This window comes from Merops nubicus, unplaced genomic scaffold, assembly GCF_000691845.1.
Source record: "Merops nubicus isolate BGI_N331 unplaced genomic scaffold, ASM69184v1 scaffold26581, whole genome shotgun sequence".
NCBI classification, from domain to species: domain Eukaryota; kingdom Metazoa; phylum Chordata; class Aves; order Coraciiformes; family Meropidae; genus Merops; species Merops nubicus.
The window spans coordinates 15,038-33,942 of record NW_008589365.1 but is presented as its reverse complement, the minus strand read 5'-3'; the positions used below and the strand labels follow the sequence as shown (position 1 = coordinate 33,942).

At 40.7% G+C, this 18,905-nt stretch overlaps 1 protein-coding gene across 1 annotated transcript; it reads left to right on the top strand.

Moving 5' to 3' along the window:
• Positions 1 to 1,385: 1,385 nt before the first annotated feature.
• LOC103781864 (leucine-rich repeats and immunoglobulin-like domains protein 3) lies at positions 1,386 to 9,283 on the top strand (the record flags this gene model as incomplete). The annotated part of the gene is made up of 7 exons (XM_008949587.1): positions 1,386 to 1,706; positions 2,229 to 2,510; positions 3,123 to 3,575; positions 3,798 to 3,956; positions 5,013 to 5,156; positions 5,244 to 5,519; positions 8,585 to 9,283. Coding segments are annotated over 7 exons (1,880 nt in total), but the record flags the coding sequence as incomplete, so codon positions are not given.
• Between the last annotated feature and the right edge of the window lie 9,622 nt (positions 9,284 to 18,905).

Genomic DNA, 18,905 nt, shown 5'->3' with positions numbered 1-18,905 from the left:
TGTCTGCCTGTGGGTGTTTGTGATACATGTATTCAAATACACTCTCAGTTTACTAGTTTCTGACAAAATAAGTTGCTAGCCATATCCTAGAGTGTTCTGTAGTATCTGCTTATTTGAGTTGTACTGGTAGTACAACTAAAAAAGAATGAGTATGTTCTTTCCTTTCACAAGGTTAATGTAAATGTTTACAATTAAAAAAGTATCAGCTCAGTTTGCAAATGGTATAGTTTGTCATGCAGGACTTAAGGCATGGGTGTGAAGCATGAAAACCAAATGGCTTTGGATATTCTTAAGGCCCATGTTTAGGGGCCCATGTTCCCTTCTCACTGGTGCACTCCAGACTTGCTAGTGTTCTGCAGGCAGCTCAAGTTCAGGTTATCTGAACATTGAAGTTTCTGTTGTAGCACATAGTGTGGATGTTCTTCAAGGAAGTGATGGTTTGACCTTATGTTGTTCCCCAACAAATGATGTAAGGAGGCAAAGGGGCTGGGTAAAGTCACAGGGTCTGAAGTAGGGAGTATTTGATTCCCAGGGCTTTTCCTGCAGTTCCTGTGAAGTCTGGACCTGTGTCTTTGTCAGGAGGTAGAAGACATTGTGAAATTTAGAAATTCGCTAAGGCTTTGCTTGTGGGAGACCAAGCATTTGCCCATGCTTTTTGTACATGCAGCATACATGCAGTTGACAGAATAACTGGTTCATGAGGCAATTAATTCTCTAGACTTACAAAATGGCACTTCGAAGGTAACTTTTCAATAGTGAAAGGACCTCCAGAAACTCATCTCTTGAAATTCTTGTGTTTTGTCATGCTCAAGGGATCTTATCACTTCTGTGTTTCTAAGTTGGACCAAACAACCACAAATCACTGGAACAGTAACTTCTATATGTGATTTTTTTTTTTTTTTTTTTTTTTTTTTTTTTTTTGGTGGGTTTGGGGAAAACCCTCAAGTTTAACTTGCCATTTCTGATGGCAGAAGAACTATGCTTTCAATAAAGAAAAACTCAGAGCAGACTGAGGTGTTGTAAAGATGAAGGGTAGTCTTCATAACTGACAATCAGAGTAGTTCTTCAGGATGTCAGGGGGTAGGCCTCAGCTCTTTGCTGCTGCTGTTGAACAAGTGTATACACAGTCTGCCTTTAAATGCGCTCTCTCTTCAATAAGGGATGTCTTGGCACAATAAACTCGTAAATACGGCATCTTTAAATGCCCTAAGGCTAACAAAATTTAAAACTAAAGGATTGTGTAACCATTTTAAAAATATTTACCTGACTCTTCTCTCAAGCCTATAAAACAAGGCTTAAAAACTAAAAGGAGTCCTCAGGCCTCACAGATATTTTTTCTTTTCCTCTGTTTCTTTTCGTTTTTCCCTTTTTTCCCTTCTATGCAGATGATTTTCCTAAACCACAGATCACTGTCCAGCCAGAAACCCAGTCAGCAATCAAAGGCTCCAATTTGAGTTTTGTGTGTTCGGCAGCCAGCAGCAGTGATTCCCCAATGACTTTTGCATGGAAGAAAGACAACGAATTGCTGCAAGATGCTGAAATGGAGAACTACGCGCACCTCCGGGCACAGGGTGGTGAGGTGATGGAGTACACCACCATCCTGCGGCTGCGCAACGTTGAGTTCAGTAATGAGGGGAAATACCAGTGTGTGATTTCAAACCATTTTGGTTCATCCTACTCCGTCAAAGCCAAACTTACTGTAAACAGTAAGTATGTTACTTTTTGCTTGCGGACTTAAAGTAGAATGATTTTAATCAAGATACGTAAACATAATTTTGTTCACTCTCATCATCTGCATTTTTTAGAAGATCCTGTAATAAGCTGAGGTTACTTCTTAAAATAGGTCTCTTTACAAGATCACCATGCAGTTTTACATCTGGCCTCACTCTGCCGAACCACAGTATAGGAAACAAATTCAATTCATAGTAAATCCGACAAAATCTATGTAACAAGATGGAAAAACATTAATCTTTTCTTCACAGGAAGCAAGTGTATCCCCTGTTTCAAGGTATTATGGAAAGGTCATGGAGGCTGTTAGCAGAATGAGATTTTGATCTAGGCAGTCTCACACACTTCACAGCTCACTCCCTTTCCTTTCATTGGCTACTCATAAATTTAAGTTGTATGCTTCTCTAGCACTTTCAGGCCCAAGGTGTTAAGGAAATGCTGTGGATAACCCCAAAAGTGTGTTTCATTTATTCATTTTGATATCACTAACTTTTCTTTAGTGCTGCCTTCATTTACAAAGATCCCCATGGACTTAACCATCCGTGCTGGGGCAATGGCACGTCTGGAATGTGCTGCTGTTGGCCATCCTGTCCCACAGATTGCTTGGCAGAAAGATGGTGGGACAGATTTTCCTGCAGCACGCAAGAGGCGCATGCATGTCATGCCTGAAGATGATGTGTTCTTTATTGTGGATGTGAAGATCGAGGACACAGGTGTTTACAGCTGTACAGCTCAAAACACTGCTGGAAGCATTTCAGCTAATGCAACGTTAACAGTGCTGGGTAAGACATTGGCAATCCTTAGTAGCATCATCTTCTTGAACAACAGAACTCTTGCTGAGCACTTCTAAAATCATCAGCTGACTAAAAATAGCCATGTTACAGAAGTTCTCTGTAGTAGTAAAAATATCCTGAAATAATTTGTATTGGCACATGGTTATAGATTGGAAGTATGTGCTCCAGCACAGAATCGCTATTATGATACAAAATAATAAAAGCTGTGTTTCACAGTGTGTACACAATGTCTGATAAGGCGGGGGTGGAGGGGAGGTGGTGGAAAGGGGCTGTTATTTTTGTTTTGAGACAGGAGATTTTGCTTAACTTTTTATTTCCTGACATTTTGTTAACCCTTTTTAATCTAGTTCTCTGCAGTCTTGACCATGTATATTTGGCCTTTTTACATTTTGAGGTAGCCTTGGTCTGATCAATTGATAGGTAAACTGTAAGCTCTTAAGTTCGAATTCCTTGAGTGTGTTTTTTCTGAGAATGAGAGTAAGCTTCACTAGGCCTTACTGATGCATTTGGTTTCACTTTTCCTCTTGAGCTGTGAAGGAAAGGGACATGGTCCCGTTCTTGCAAGTCATTTAGAATGTCAGGCTTATGCTTTCTTTGCAGAAACACCATCTTTTTTACGGCCTTTGCTGGATCGAACTGTAACAAAAGGCGAAACTGCAGTCCTGCAGTGTATTGCTGGTGGTAGCCCTCCACCCCGGCTGAACTGGACTAAGGATGACAGCCCCCTCGTGGTAACGGAAAGACATTTCTTCGCTGCAGGCAATCAGTTACTAATCATTGTGGATACAGATGTAGAAGATGCTGGGAAATACACTTGTGAAATGTCTAATACGCTTGGAACAGAAAGAGGCAACATCCGCCTTAATGTAATTCCTACTCCCACCTGTGATTCTCCTCAAAACATTGCCCCATCACTTGATGATGATGGATGGGCCACAGTTGGCATTGTGATCATAGCTGTGGTTTGCTGTGTGGTGGGCACTTCCTTGGTGTGGGTGGTCATCATCTACCACACCAGAAGGAGAAATGAAGATTGCAGCATCACAAATACAGGTGTGTAAATTGAAGGTTTGCCTTGGAAAGGGAAGGAAAAAAAAAAAAAGTCTGTGGTTGCTTTGCAATTACTTTATTGTAAGAACATCTGTGTGCTTTGACTCAGAGTCAGAAGAGTGAATTACTTGTTACCTTCAGCACTTGCTGACAAGTTTAAAAACGCTTCTACAAACAACTCCGAAGAACGCTCATAGCTTCTGTGTGTGTTTTGCTTCCCCACAGATGAAACACATTTGCCTGCTGACATTCCAAGTTACCTATCATCCCAGGGGACACTTGCTGAAAGGCAGGATGGATATGGCTCGTCTGAAAATGGCAGTCATCATCAGTTTCTCACATCTTCTGCGGGAGGATATTTCTTGCAGCAGAGGGACAGTAATGGTAGGTCTAAAATGTTAAAGCAGATTTTCCGTGCTGCTTGAGTAGCTGCAGTTTGGCTGTTGTCTTTGTAACTAACAGAAATAACACTAAAGAAACACCTTGACTGAAGTTTAAGAGAGAATGTGAAATGTATTGCTTGGGATTGCTCAAACAAGATAATAACAGTAACTTGGTTCTCTTCATCCAAATGACATTATGGCTTTGTTTAAATCATGAAGTTTCTTTCTGGTTTCAAGGGTAAATTGAAACTGATGATCACATTTCCAAAACAAGAGTGTCCAAAAGGAATTACAATAGCATGTCTTGCTCTGTTATACCTTGATAACAGTGTTTTTAATGGAATGTAGGCATGGGTGGGAATACCAGTGTAACTTCAGTGTAATAAAACTGATTGAACTTTCCTGTTAGAAAAGTCATTAGGGCCAGAGTCCGTAAAGGATTTACTGCAAATTCAAAGCTGCAGTATTTAATGTTTATACATCTGGCCCCTGAGAATCCAGAACATACCTGGGTTAGAGAGGAAGAGGCATGCTGCTCAGAAGGGGTTGGGGTCAAGATATAGTAAGGAGGTGGGGCGGCTGGGAATGGAGCAGTGGTGAGATAGCAGCTGTAGGATAGTGAGAGGAGTAGTCTCTTTGTGGAGCGATTATCACAGACTGTGTCCACAGCCTTAAGGAACCACTGAACTAAAAGTCATTGTAGCTGTTGGAGCAGTCAGTGGCTCCCTCAGATTCTTCCACCTGGGACTCTTGTTAGCACTGTGTGCTCCAAAAGGTGGCTGTGTGTCCCTGGTTTTGATTCCTGTGGTTGGGTTTGTTCTGTTATCCAGGGACTGTATAACGAAGCAAATTGTGACACGTTCTTTGTCAAGCCAGTTAATTAACACTTGCTAGAATCAACAGCATTCGTAAAAAGGCTGGGTTAAACTTAAGTTCTAAATACATACTGAAATTTAGTTGAAGAGATGGGGTTCTTAAAAGAACAAGATTACTTAAGAGACTGTAAGCTGAAGCTTAAGAAAAGACCGTACGTTGATATGTCAATTTTGTATTTAAGGCATTTGTCACCTAGATAACGGCAGTGAAACGGACTTGGAGGGCGTTGCGGATCCCTTCTTGTGCCACTACCTGGGGACTTCAGGGACTCTGTATTTAAAAGGAAACACGTACAGCTCTGAGGCCTTTGAAGCATACGGTGCAAGTAAGTTTGGTGTGGGGGAGTTTTTAGTCCTAATTTGATCTGGTGCTATGATGAATCTATACAAAACCAATTTTTCATTTTCTTTAGGTTGCAGCCCTGACCAAAGAACAGCATGCCTGGACCCTTGTGAGTCTGGATATTTAAAGAAAAAGGAATACTATCAGTACTCACCTCCACTAGAAGACCCTTTTGACCAGTGTGTTGGCATTATTGGGATGCAGGCCACAAGTAGTAAATTGATTAACTCAATTTATACTCAAAATGAAGGAACTGGACTGAAGAGCAAAAGTCTGAACTTGGATGCATTTGATTTAAACAGAAGTTTGGAACCCTCATCTGTTATCAGTAACAGCACTTTCATGGGTAAGTTCTAGCTATGGGTTTTTATTCAAGCTGCTGGTATCCATGCTGTCTTGTTTATTTCCAACACTAGGCAAAACTGATTTCTCAGCTTTTTCTTTCCCACTCCTACAGCAGGTAATTCTGTAGTTGTATTTAGATGCTCACGTATCTGTTGTGAAAAAATTAATTTTGTGCATTTTTGTGTGGGCTTTTTTGCTGGTGTCTGTGAATTTAGTAAGATAATACAGCATGTAGAATATAAATACTGTAGAAAGGAGAAGGAGAGACAGGAAGTAGGTGTGGAAGGGCAGTTTGAGAGTTGTCCTTGTAATTTTGCAGGTGTCCTCATCTATTTTCTTCCCCCCCCGCTTCTTTTCTAAGTAAATTGTGATACAGCATTTTTTTTTTTTTTTTTTTTTAAAAGACTCACACAACTGAACTGTACAGGTAGGCTCACTGTCTCTCCACTGAAGTGCATGAGAACAGTTGGATGCCTGGAACTTGGGGTGCCTTCTGGATCCTACCAGGAGTTAGCCAGGAAATGGACCCTACCCTGTGTGGCAAAGGGAGCAGCTTGGGGCTTGGTCTGAGGCAGAAATGATGTACATCAAAGGAGTTGTCAGGCCAAACATGGTAGTCTAGTGAGGTGGTTCTCCTCCAGGTGTAACTGTGAGCCCTCTTCAGCTTCACAGTAAACCTGAATTCTAAGGACCATTACATCCCAAATGTTCAGGAACAGAAAAGTGATTACAGCAAAACTGCATAATGAGCATATTTAGATTACCAGGAGATCTAAATAGCTCATGCTTACATAAAAATGTCATTAGTGCTGTGATTCTTATCTTTTGTCTTAATATAGCTGGCACATTTCCATAAATATTAGCATACTTACTTAAATACACCTTAACAAACTTAAGGCATGCCAGAAGTTTTGCCTGCCAGGCAAAAGGAGTGCAAGGTCCCAGGAGGGCTCAGGGCAGGTGAGGAGACTGGAACTCCAGGGTATGAAGATATATTGTATAACAGGGTAAGCCTGAATTATCTACCTGTCAGAATAAGGAAGGGTGGAAAAATGCCCTCTGCCTCTCCTTTGTCATTTTTACTCATGATAGGTGTGACAAAAGAGTTTCCGGAAGCTTAAACTGGAGTTTACAGTTTTAATCCAGTTTACAGGGAGAGATGGGCAAAAGCAAAGGATCTTTGAAGCTCCCTAAATTTGGGTATTGGTTTGGTTGGTTTAAAATGCATATAAACCCACATCTTGCTTTCATCCCTGTGATACCCGAGTGCCAAGCGCAGCCCTGGTACCAAGGATTGTCGCCTGCCTGGCGTGTCATCGTGGTCGATCAAGGCTGGGGTCTGCTGGCTCTGCAAGGGGACCTTGGGGAACGTGCATCACTGGGCTGTTTGTTCTCAGGGGGTGGGGAGGGAGGTACAAGCTCTGAAGTTTTCCCCCTTCAAAAGCCAGATGTTTGAGCTGTAAAATGTTGCTGATGCCATGACATCTGGCAGAGGCCTTGGGACTGCGCACAGCCTTCTGGCTGGCTGCCACTATTACTGTGGTGGAACTGTGCAGATAGGGCTTTACCACATGTCTCCTGCAGAAAGTAGTTCTACGGTGTGAGGGTATACCCAGGAGTTAATCCAATCTCAAGGTCTCATATTCCCTTTTCTGCTCTAAAATTAATCTATGCAGAGTTACTTTTTTTTGTCAGTTTTCTGAGCTACTACCTACCCAAGTTGTGTTATCATTGCTTTGGATGCCTCATAATTCTTAGTACTCAAAGAGCTTATGGTTGGATCTTTGAGGTGGTGGCTGTGAAAAAAAGACTTGATAGATTTCTTGTATTTAATTTGGCTTTGATTTTTCAGCATAATTGTCTTCAAATTCAGCCCTCCTTTTTGCCTCTACAGTCTCAATGGAGAAGACAGCTGGCATTAACATCACTGTTGATGCACGAGTCTGAAAGTTCACAGCTTGGATTTATTTTTTTTTAAGACAGGATTCATTTGTTACTTTGGTGCTGTGAGGAGCATCCTTTCGTGTTGTGCTAGGACCAAAATTCCTGTGCAAGTCATTAATGCAGATATGGACCGTGTCCAAATCCATTTTTAGTAACTTCTCAGATAACAGTTTTACTTGAAGTCTTTCCTTCTAGAAGCTAAGCAAAACTACGCATACAGCTTTTTGGGTGCAAAATTTATTAATGATTGTAATGTTAAGTTATTTATAAACACTGAGTTCTTCAAAATCACCCTATGGCACATGGTCCTCTGAAAGTAAGTCATGTACAGACAGAGTGTCACCGACACTATGACTTCAGTCAAAACAGAGAAGGCCCTTCCTGCAGAGGTGTTGATGGCTGACACCTTCCCAGTGGTGAAGAGTGACAGGCACAGTAATTATTTTCTGGCTAGTGAATCCAGATAATTATTAATAAAGATTCCAGTGAAATGCCAAATTATCTCTGGGCTGTGTCTGTTCCAGCCAGTTGTGGGCAAAGAGATTAATGGGTGTGAATGGAGAATTTGGCTGGCAGCACCTTTATTATTAATGGGAGATGCTAGCCCTAAATAAATGGTTCAGCTTTCAGTTTGCACAGTGCGAGGACATTGTATAACCCTACACATGCTGGCTTTTTTCTTTTTTTTGCTGAACTGTGTGGCAGATTTCATGTGCCATTCGTTCACTGCAGAACAGAACAGGGAGACTGTTGTGACTTCTGCAGTAAAAAGTGCCCTGTGATATATTTGCAGTTGGGTCTGTGTGCCCACCTTCCCCCTCACCACCCTCCCCAAAGAAAAACGCGTGTGAGACTAGTCAAGAAAACAGAAGTAATGAAGTTGCGTGGGGCTATACATTTACTTTGGAAATGTTTTTAATGTCTCAGGTGTGGCAAAATCTTGCCTTATGCTTGTGATCACATGGATATTTTCTTTTAAGGGGTAAAATAACAGTTAAGTAAAACCTCAGTTTGGTGAACTTTTGCTTGTGTCAATCCTTGGCTCGCGTTCTAACGTGCAGCCTTTAGTGAGACACAAAACTGTTGCCATAAGTATTTCTTTACTTATTTACTGTCTTTCAGGAACATTTGGAAAGCCTTTATGGAGGCCTCAGCCAGACTCTCTTTCAAGTTGTAGACAGCCAGCAAATTGCCAGCGAAAAACCTCCCATAATAATCCTCATGCCTCACCGGACTTCAGTGCAGAGGCAGGCGAAGATGGAAAGGAAAGGACAGTTTCTAGAGGAGAAAATAGCGTTTATACGTACAAACAATCCCTTGAAAATTTTAGGACTTCTACTTTCCAATCCTGTGATTTGGATACATAGCTCCTTTTGGACCTGCCATTTATTTCTGGAACCAAAGAAATACTTTGACATGCTACTACCTCAGTGTGGAATTTTATTTAAAAAGGGGATAAGGGAAGAAAGAATTCAGAACAAATAAATGCATTTTTTATTCAAATAAAGCATAATTGCCAAAATGCTTTACATTTTTATACAGGGAAAACATTCCTTATAAAAATACTATATTTCTAATTATTTTATAGCTTTGTTTTATGCATATAGTATCTTTTGTAAATTAATGGTGTAAATAATACAGCATATGTATTTCTATGTCAGACTTCATTTTATTGAAACAAGTAGTAAGCATTCTAGTTTTGTACCGTTACTTGTACATTTTTACAAATGGAAACTCCATGCTGTTTGCAGGTATCATGCATCTTATTTGCACATTACTGTTTTAATAAAATATGCTGCCATGTGGTCTCTGACCCACATTTAGTGTATGAAGAATGAGAGCTGTGAATTATGTTTGTAGATAACGTTGCATACGTAGGTGCTTTCTGTTGCATTTGCACCTTTGACAAACCCTCGCATCTTCAGATTTACTGTGTTAAATACGTTCAGCTTCTAAGAGTGGGTGTGGTCCTGCCACAGCTGCTGGTAAGGTGGGTTGGTTGAGGCTGTTTGTGCCAGAATAAGTATGCAAATCTTCCACTTTGTGAATTCCCACTGTTGGACATGCGTGGACGTGTTCTCAGTTTTCATGCACACAAGTCATGTTGGTACACAGGCTGTGGTACCAACAGTCCACCCATGCCTGTGTGCAAATAGGGTGCATGGATCTGGTGGAGGATATCCACAGTAGGTGCACAAGTCCATAGCAACCTATTCAGTAAAAGAAATAAAAAAGCCACTGGATATCTGCAGCACGCTTTTCTAAGTAGCTTAATGTTAAGTGTTTGCCAAATATGCGGTGCATGCCTGAGTCTTTGCTTTCCCATACCCTTTCTCCCTCTTCTTTTGCTGATGCAGCCGTTTCCATGCCCAACATGAGAAGGTAATCCAAGTACAGGATAATGTTTTCTTTGGTTTAACTCGTGCTTCTTTCAGTTCCTCACTCTGCTGTCCTTTTCTAGTTGTTGATAAGATCTGTGCTTTACTCGGTTGCTCAGTCAAGTTGAGCAATTGTAAATTCTTGTTGGATTAAATTTGCAGTCATCAGCCCAGTGCCTTTAACAATACCAGGTCAGAGAAGGAGAACTGCTTACTATAAAATGGTAACTAAAACTACGTGAAAACACTCTTCTTTTGGTTTTCTGTGTACAGATGCTTACCATTTTAAAACGCTGTGAATCCTGTCGTTGTCACTGCGTTAAAACGGGGAGACTCCAAAATGGTCAATATCACAGGACATTGGCTTTTTAAATCTGCCTACTTTGAAGGTGCAAACTTACACTGTTGCCAAATTGCTTCTTTTAAACTAAATTAAAAACAGCTGTTAGGGTAGGCCATCACAGACATCATGGCTAAAGCTGGAGCAAGGGTTTCACTGCCTTGTGTAGCTGAGCTAAGGGCTTTTTGTTGTTCGTAGCCAGAAACCTGGTACCCAGATTGCGATGCAATTTCCCTTTAATTTAGGCGCCAGTATTACAGGCAGGAAGTTAATCCATCCTTAGTCACTGGTGGTCTAAGTGTAGAGAATGGATTTTGCGTGCTTTAGATGATCATATTGCCAGATTTTCTGACTCTTATTGTTAATTTGTCTTCATTGCTGCCAGATGTGCTGCTGTGGTGACAGACATTGATATGGGTATTTGATTATAATTAAGTGCATTTTGAAAGAGATTAATTTTTTCTGAGTTAAGCACAAAGCTATAAGTCAGTAAGGCAAGAAATCTTAAATCTAATTCATTTGATAACTCTCTTTTTTCTTCCCCCACAGTGACCCTGGCTTTTTTAGGGGCAGGAGGGTCGGGAGCTGTTGGTAGCTTGTGTTTGTAACCAGATATTGTCTTTTGTCCTTTTTTTTTTTTTTTTTTTTTTTTTAAAAAGTTAAAACCAGTAAATCCATCTTTCATTCCAGAATTAATATTTATCCTTAGGACTCCATGTTAAAGTTTTACTGTGAAAAACAAGCTTTAAATTTATTTTCTGTAGTGTGGGAGGGTTGGGAACAGTGGCAATATAATTCTTTTTTAATCTTCTCCCTTAAATGCTTTTTTCTTACTTGCTGCTAGTATAAAGATCCTAATCTTCCAAAGCATGGAACTCTGTACCCAAATAATTGTTCAGGGTCAATGACTGAGTCTCAGGTGTGTCCCATCGAGTTCTGTTTGGCATCCTAAAAATACAAATTACTAAAAATTTTTATTGGATGCCTTAAATACCCAGAAATGGAAAAGAGTGCTCCTGAGTTCTCTGTTCTGCCAGTGTGACTTTTCATGATCATAGGTTGATTGTGCTTAAATACAGTGGCAATAAGTAAATTACAAGATACTTGCAATATCTTAATGGTTCCTTTTAAGACCACTGATGTAACCAAACATTGTTTTAAAAGCTCACACGTTCTTTTGTCTTCATTCCCTTTCTTTTCTTCTTTTTTTTTTTATTTTCTTTCCCCCTCTGAAGCTGCAGATATTAAGGTTGCTGGTAGCTTGGTATTTACACAGCTGAAAGCTAAATTGTAAGGTGATGTGATGGGGAAATAAATTGCAGAAAAGACTGAGTAAAGCTTGCACTACATCTCGGAGTCTTTGAGAAACAAGTCTTGCTGAATGTCAAAACAGACATTGGGCATCTCTCAGTTTTAAAACCAGCAGCAACTGGAGCCTTGACATGGGCTCACTTGTAAAATGTTCTTTAAATGCAGTATCCTCTTAATGCTTTAGAGAACAAAATGTTTTACCCAATGAATCCATACAAACAATTGCTGAGGTATAGTCCCTGCAAACCCTGAATAATTACTTTAATAAATTTTGACAGATAAATTACTTGTCTACCAGAATCTTGCTGCAGCAAAAGCATTTCCTAACTGAATAACCTAAATGATGTGTCTGAGATGACACTGGGGGGTATCTGTGTAGTTTCTTAACTGAAGGCTGTTTTTATTTCCTACACAAAAAAAAAAAAAAAAAGCTATGGAGTGCTACAGTGCTTTGGGACCAAATGCTTTCATTTAGAGTTCTTTTGCTTAACTGTAAGTGGATCCACAATGGCAAAGAGTCAGGCCCAACCTTTCTGCCTAGGAATATGACTGCTTTTCCACCTGAGGACTCATTAGTGTCACCAAACACTTCTTATTTCAGTCTCAGGGATCTCTTGAACACTTAGGTTTTATTTCTTGAACTACTTCAAAGAAGCTTAAAACTAAGACTTAAGATTCAAGATTCATTCATGAAGGCTTATACTGCAAACATTTGTGTTCTGCCAGGACCATAATTGGAGACTGTTTATTTTCAGGTATAAATATGAGCAGAAATTTTACTTGCTACTTGCAAGACTTCTTGTTGCAGATGTGGCACATCTCAGAGAAGTGTATTTTCTCAGTGAAGTCTTGTACAAATGAGAAAAAAAATGGACATCACCTTGTCATAGAGAATGTCTGACCAGCTGGATGTTGGTTTAGCAGTTGTATTGAAGAAAATAGGAGAGACACCTATTTTATGCCTGTTTAGTCAAGGGAGGAGACCGGTGTGTGACAAGGTGCAGTTCTTAAGCATAGCAATTTTACTCAAGTGAAGAGCTTACCAGCTTCCTTTATTATATTTTAGGGAAGTGCTACAGCAGAGAGTAACAGCCGGAGTGTCTTTGCTCACTTCATGTGGCAAAAAGGGCCTCTCACAGTTGTTGTGCCTATTAGGAGTTACTGGAAATAGCATGTGTACATCCTGTCAAAAAAAGGTTCAAGAGGCCTCTCCCGTTTCCTATGCTGCTTTTTCTCTTGTAGCTTGGTACTGCTCCCATGTCCTTTGGGGGGACCCTCTTTGGTAACCCACAGTACTCTGTTTCCAGTTTCTTTGCTTGCTCTGTCACTGGTTACAGGCAAGAGCAAACGTGTTCAGTTTAGAGAGCACAGTGTAGTTGGAGGCAAAGTCGGTGGCTGGGCGCTAGGGGAAAGGAGGCAAGGCCTGAGGAGACAGGCCAGCTTTAGGAGGCTTTTGGCATGAATATGCAGTAAATGCAAAACTGAGGAGACGTACAAAATATTTATAATACAATACATACCTTTCTATGCTCTACATAATACTTCTGTATTTAATTCCACTTACTCTCTGTGCTCTGAAGTGCCAAAATCAGCTATGCACTGAAGAGCATATCATCTCGAGAGTTACCTTGCTGCATCTAAAATCTGCTTTCCTGGCAGACAAGAAAGAAGATCCATTTGTTATTCTGTGTTAGTGTTCAAGGCTAAATATTACTGGTGCAGTGCATTGTTTCCCAGAGTCATGTGGTCCGTGGGGCCCACTGTGTCAGAATGCATGTGATGAGTGTGACTTCAGAATGCCATGGGACAACAGGAGCTGAAAGTGAAGTTGATAGTAATTCAAGTTCACTGCTTGTAAAACAAGTTTAGTCTTTGTGAGTTGAGTCCAGGATTTTATTTCCCACACAACAGAGAACAGAAGCATAAATTACTCAAGTTTATGGACTATTGATACCACTTCATCATGATCACTTTTCCACAAATATCAATACAGTGACTTCCAAGCACTTTCTTTTTATACCTGTTCAGTTTGACTGTTGACCATGGGCTGCTTGCCAACAAATAAAATACCAGAGTTATCAGTTTAAGCACCTGTATATGCTCTGTCTTGAAATTAATTTTGACTGATTTTAAACCCTGGAAATTTCAAGTCTGATGGCACTGAAAATTAAGAGTTTAAGTGTCTGACTGAACTAATATGATCCCCTGAACGTAAAACATGTTTTGAGATTTTGTAGGCTATGATGCCTTTACTTGTATGCAGCACAGTTTAAAGATCCTCTCATTTGCTTGTTCTTAGTGACAGCACGTGGAGAAGCTGAGAGTTAAGCTTTGTCCTTCACTGCTGGACAGTCAAATTCAGGTATTGATTATACAGCCATTTGAAATAATATTTTCTTGAACTGTAAGCCTTCAGCTTCCTTTGAGGCAAAATGATGCAAAACCAGATCAGTTCCTATGCAGTTAAAAAAAAACTTCATTGGGTACTGATCCTGCTGTCCAGTCTACTTATTTGAGAAATCTGAAAATTGCTGTAATGAAGGCATTGATATTGATGGCCTGAGGTTTTGTTTATACTGCTGTCTTCCATTTTGTGTTACTGTAACAGAGGATTTGGAAGCAATCAGAGTTGCTGTAAGTCAGAGCTACAGAGATAAGGTTAAGTGTATGTAAGAGAGAAAGGCAGGAGTTCCTGTCATATCATAAAGTGTTTTTGAATAATCCTGTTGTTCCAAGTGAATAACTTCTGCATGTTTTAACATTTGCTCCCTGATAACAGAGTTCATAGAATCTCTGAATAGTTTGGTTTGGAACAGACCTTTAAAAGTCATGTAGTCCAACCCCTCTGTGGTGAGCAGGGACACGTTCCACTAGATCAGGTTGTTCAGAGCCTCATCCACCCTGACCTGGAATGTTTCCAGGGATGGGACATCTACTACCTTTCTGGGCAACCTGGGTTAGTGTTTCACCACCCTCAATGTAAAAACTTTCTTCTTTATATCTGGTCTGAATCTGTTCTCTTTTAGTTAAAAACTAGTACCCTTGTCCTAGGGCAGCAAGCTCTGCTAAATGTCTGTCCTCATCTTTCTAATAAGATCCCTTTAAGTACTGAAAGGCAGCATTAATGTCTCCCTGGGGCCTTCTGCAGGCTGAACAACCTCAACTCTCTCAGTCTTTCTTCACAGGAGAGGTGTTCCAGCCCTCTGATCATCTTTGTGGCCCTCCTCTGGACCCACTCCAACAGGTCCATGTATTTCCTGTGCTGAGGGCTCAGGTCCAGAGCTGGACACAGTGCTCCAGGTGTGGTCTCCAGCAGAGCAGGACAGAGAGGCAGAATCACCTCCCTCAGCTTGCTGGCCACACTTCTTTTGATATAGCCCAGGCTGCGGTTGGCCTTCTTGGCTGCAAGTACACTTTGCTGGCTCATGTCCAGCTTTTCATCCACCAGTACCCCCAGCTCCTTCTCTGCAGGGCTGTTCTCAAACACATCTTCCCTCACACCTGTGGATTGCCCTGACCCAGATGCAGGACCTTGCCCTTGGCCTTGTTGAATCTCTGAGGTTCACACAGGCCCACTTCTTGAGCTAAATAAGCTTATGAAGGTGTTAGTGCTGCCACTCTGTTGAATGAGGCAGCTGTACCTTTTTCTGCAGGGTGCAGAGTATGATTCAGCTGGGAAAGTTGGTGAGACTTCTCTGGTGCTTAGTCCACATATGGTAGAATGCTTGATGACAAAGAGCCCTCCAGGTGGCATGGAAAGCTGTATTTGAATGTACACACACATTTTCCCCAGAAATGTTAGATGATTTTTTTTAATCTTTTCATATTTTTGTTGTGGACTCTTCAAAATAACCAGACTTCGTCTTTCATTTGCCATCAGGAGTTCCCCTCACTCTGCTCATGACCTGCCTTACTGCACGAAGGAAGATTTTGAAGACTCTCGACTAACATAGTTGAAAACCACAGAGCTCATGGAAAAAAAAAAGAAAAAATTGATCAACTGTTACCACATAATAATTGTAACCCATCTCCAAATGAGGCTTTTGTTCAATAGTTTTTTAACAGCTGTGGCTCGCTAGCACAGAAATGAAGAAGCTACTGTTTGAGTTAAGTGGTAGAAGACATATATAAGCAAGCCATCTCTTACGACTGAGAAGAGCTACTCTTCTGGCTTAAAATAATCCTTTCTTGCACGTTACCTGCTGCGGGTGCATACACCAGCAGCATTAAGAAAGCATTGGTGCTGCAGCAGCCTACTGCCCAGAGCCTGGCTTCTGCCACACGCCAGTTGTACTCGTTATTAGCCTGAACGTCTTTCTCTATTAACCTTCCCTCAGGAGAGGGGAAACATGGCCCCCATCGTAATTAGCTTTACACAGCCTTCCATGTAAGCTAAAGAATGGGAGGTGTCAGGGATGGCTCGCCTCAGCTTTGTAGGTATTTGCTGTAAGCAGGGAAAAGTTAATCTGCTCTAAGATTTTGGCAAGGGGACAAAAGCCTATGTGTAAAATAGTACTTAGAATGAATTAAATTTCACGTTGCTGTGACCACGCAGTAGGTAAAGTAGTAAAATGATGGCGATGATGGAAAATATGACTAATCAGAAAGCTGTATTAACTTAATGAATAAAATTATGCTTTAATGTAAACTGAGGGTCTTAAGTGCCTCATTTTAAAAATGTGTTTGTTTATTGCTCTCTAGCTTGTAACAACTGTGTTATTTCACCTACCAGCACACTCTAGCAGTTTCAGCTAAAATAGTGTTTTCACTCAAAATAGGTTTAAAAAAAATAAAATAAAAAAAAAATTAAATGAAAAAACAGCTCTGTGACACTGAGCCTGAACTCAGTTTACTAAATTGCTTAAATCAGAACATCAAAAAAAAATCTGAAAAAATGGGAATGCTTTGATTTTTTGGTTTGAAATTACTTGGTGCAAAGTTATTTTCATATCTATTTTTAACTTCTCACTTTTCCATTTAGAACCAGAATACAGAGTGCAGAACCCTTTTGGGTTATCAGGGTAACACAGACTGGGCACAGAGGCTGCTGTGGACAGAGCTGTTGCCTGTTCTCTCCCCACCACACATCCCTCTTCCCAAATCCATTTGATCTGAGTTGGGCAGGTCCCTGCAGATTGATTCTCACTGCTGCCAGAATGTTCCTCTCCCCGATTTCTTCTTAGCAGTTCTGACTCAACAAGTTTCTATAGCAGTATAGAGTCAGTCAATATTTTTCTGTGTGATTAGAAACTATCTGCTCTCCATACACCTTGAGATTTAGGAAGTGGATCCCTGCACCTTCTGTATAACCCAAGGTGGTTTCCTTCTGAGCAAGCACCAGGTGGACTCTGCAGAGTTACAGCTACGTGTGCTGTGGGCAGGGATGCTCACTGACAGCCCCACTCTTGGGGTGACTCCCACCCCAGGGAAGTCCTGCTCCAACAGATCTCAAACAGCACCTTGGATTCAGGGGTTGTGTGAGCACTGTCCAAATCATCACTCCTGTTAAACTGAAGCACAAATAAAAGGCTGCATCATACAGTCATCTCTTAAACAAGGCAGCTGAGAAAAGTCTATAATGCTTGATCAACTTAATTTACTTTTAAAAATCACAACTTAAACAGCGCTGTGTTGCAGGATGATGGAAATCACATTCGGCATTCGCAAATATTATCGACTATCTTCCCTGCTTTCTTCAACATCTTGCTGTTGTGCAGAAAAATGTTTGATAAGTAAACAGAAAAGCAAGTTCTGTGGGTGAAGAGGCTGAGAAGAGGGGTCTGGGAAAGGCATTCCTACTTCTTTCCTCCACTCAATCTTTTCCAACTCTTCCATAGCATTGGACTTCTTTTCATCTTGCAAAACATTCTCAAATAGAAAAGTAGGGGTTTGTTCATACAGTTCATAGCAATTACGAAGTAACTGCTATAAATTTGGTGGGATTTTTCTTTTTTTTTTTTTTTTTTTTTTTTAATGAGGCCTTTCACAAAGGAGTTTTGAACTTATGTGGGCTTCCTGTTTAAGCTTAATATTTTCCTTAGGAAAAAAAATAAAATAAAAAAAAAGTCTGCCTTTTTAGGGCCAGGTGTTTTATATAGCTAAGTTAAAACATGTCTGGAAAGGCTGTAGTTATTCTTCTGTCTGAAAAGTAATGTGGTTTTTTTCCCTTTTTGCCCCTCTTTTTGTGGCATCTAGAATACATCCCTCTTAACATATTATTTATTTCTATAAGTTTGTGAATCCTCCACCACCATTAGTTTCTTCGAAACACTGGATTCAAAAGTGGACATTGGTTTCCACTTCTTCCCCAAATGTTCTTACAGATGTTGCTGTAAATCAATTATGGGGCTGACATAGCATTTGGCTGCCTGACAAATGTGCCATAATAACACAGCTCACTAAAACGTGGAATTTCTGAGGTACTGGTTGTAACTTTCTCAATGCTGTTGTAAATTCCCAACCATGTCAATGCAGGTGGAAACAAAGTCATAAATAATGTGTATGTGTGAGTGCGCACGTGTGTACACAGAGGATGGGGAGTAAAGGTTGCCTCTACATATTGTTCCTAAAGAGTTCCCTAGGTGGTTCCCTGCTTCCATGAGTTAATTCAGCTGCTTGAAGTGAATTCAAAGAAGAAACCCTTTCATTAAAATCAAAATAATCTCACTAAGAAAGTTTTAAAGAGAGAATGTGTGTGTGCAAATTGAAACAAGTAGGCTGTTGCTACTGCGAGTATGAGTTGGCCCTGGTGAACCATGCCAAGCTTCACAGCAGCACTTCAGATAATGATGAAAGAGCCATTTCAGTTACCCACCATGAGGTTCTGCTTCTCAGAGGGCTGAGCCGAGCTGCTTCCCATCTTCAAGAGAAACCAGCAGTGAGCTGGAGTGCCACGCTGATGCAGCACTGGGCAGCAATGGAAATGTGCGCTGTCCCAGCATCTTTTGCTTTCCTGTTTCCTTCTGCGATCGATTCCAAGAGGCAAGATATTTGGATATTCCTTTTTTCCTTTTGTCCTTAGGCCATCTAAAGGTAGGGTCATGTTTAGCAATATAGCTAATCTGATGGAATGGTCTGGGCTGACAAGGTAGCTCTCATCCAGCCTGCCTGGCCATTACCTGAATACATGCTGAACCTGGCAAGGAGTCAGACCATCTTTCCCCTCAAAATAAATAGTTTCTGGCTCTTCTTTTTTGAATCCTTGAGTGTAGGAGTATTCAGGAATTGTTGCACAATAGTTGAGGGCAGAACATTTCAAGGTCTGAGAGGCAATTTGATGATCTGGTTCTGCTGATCTACCTGAGAGGAAAGCTGAGCTCTGAGAACGCTGGTTTTATGAATATTGTCTGTTCTTACAACCAACACTAGGAATTATTACTGCTGCACAACCATATAATAAGCTCAGCCTGCTTCT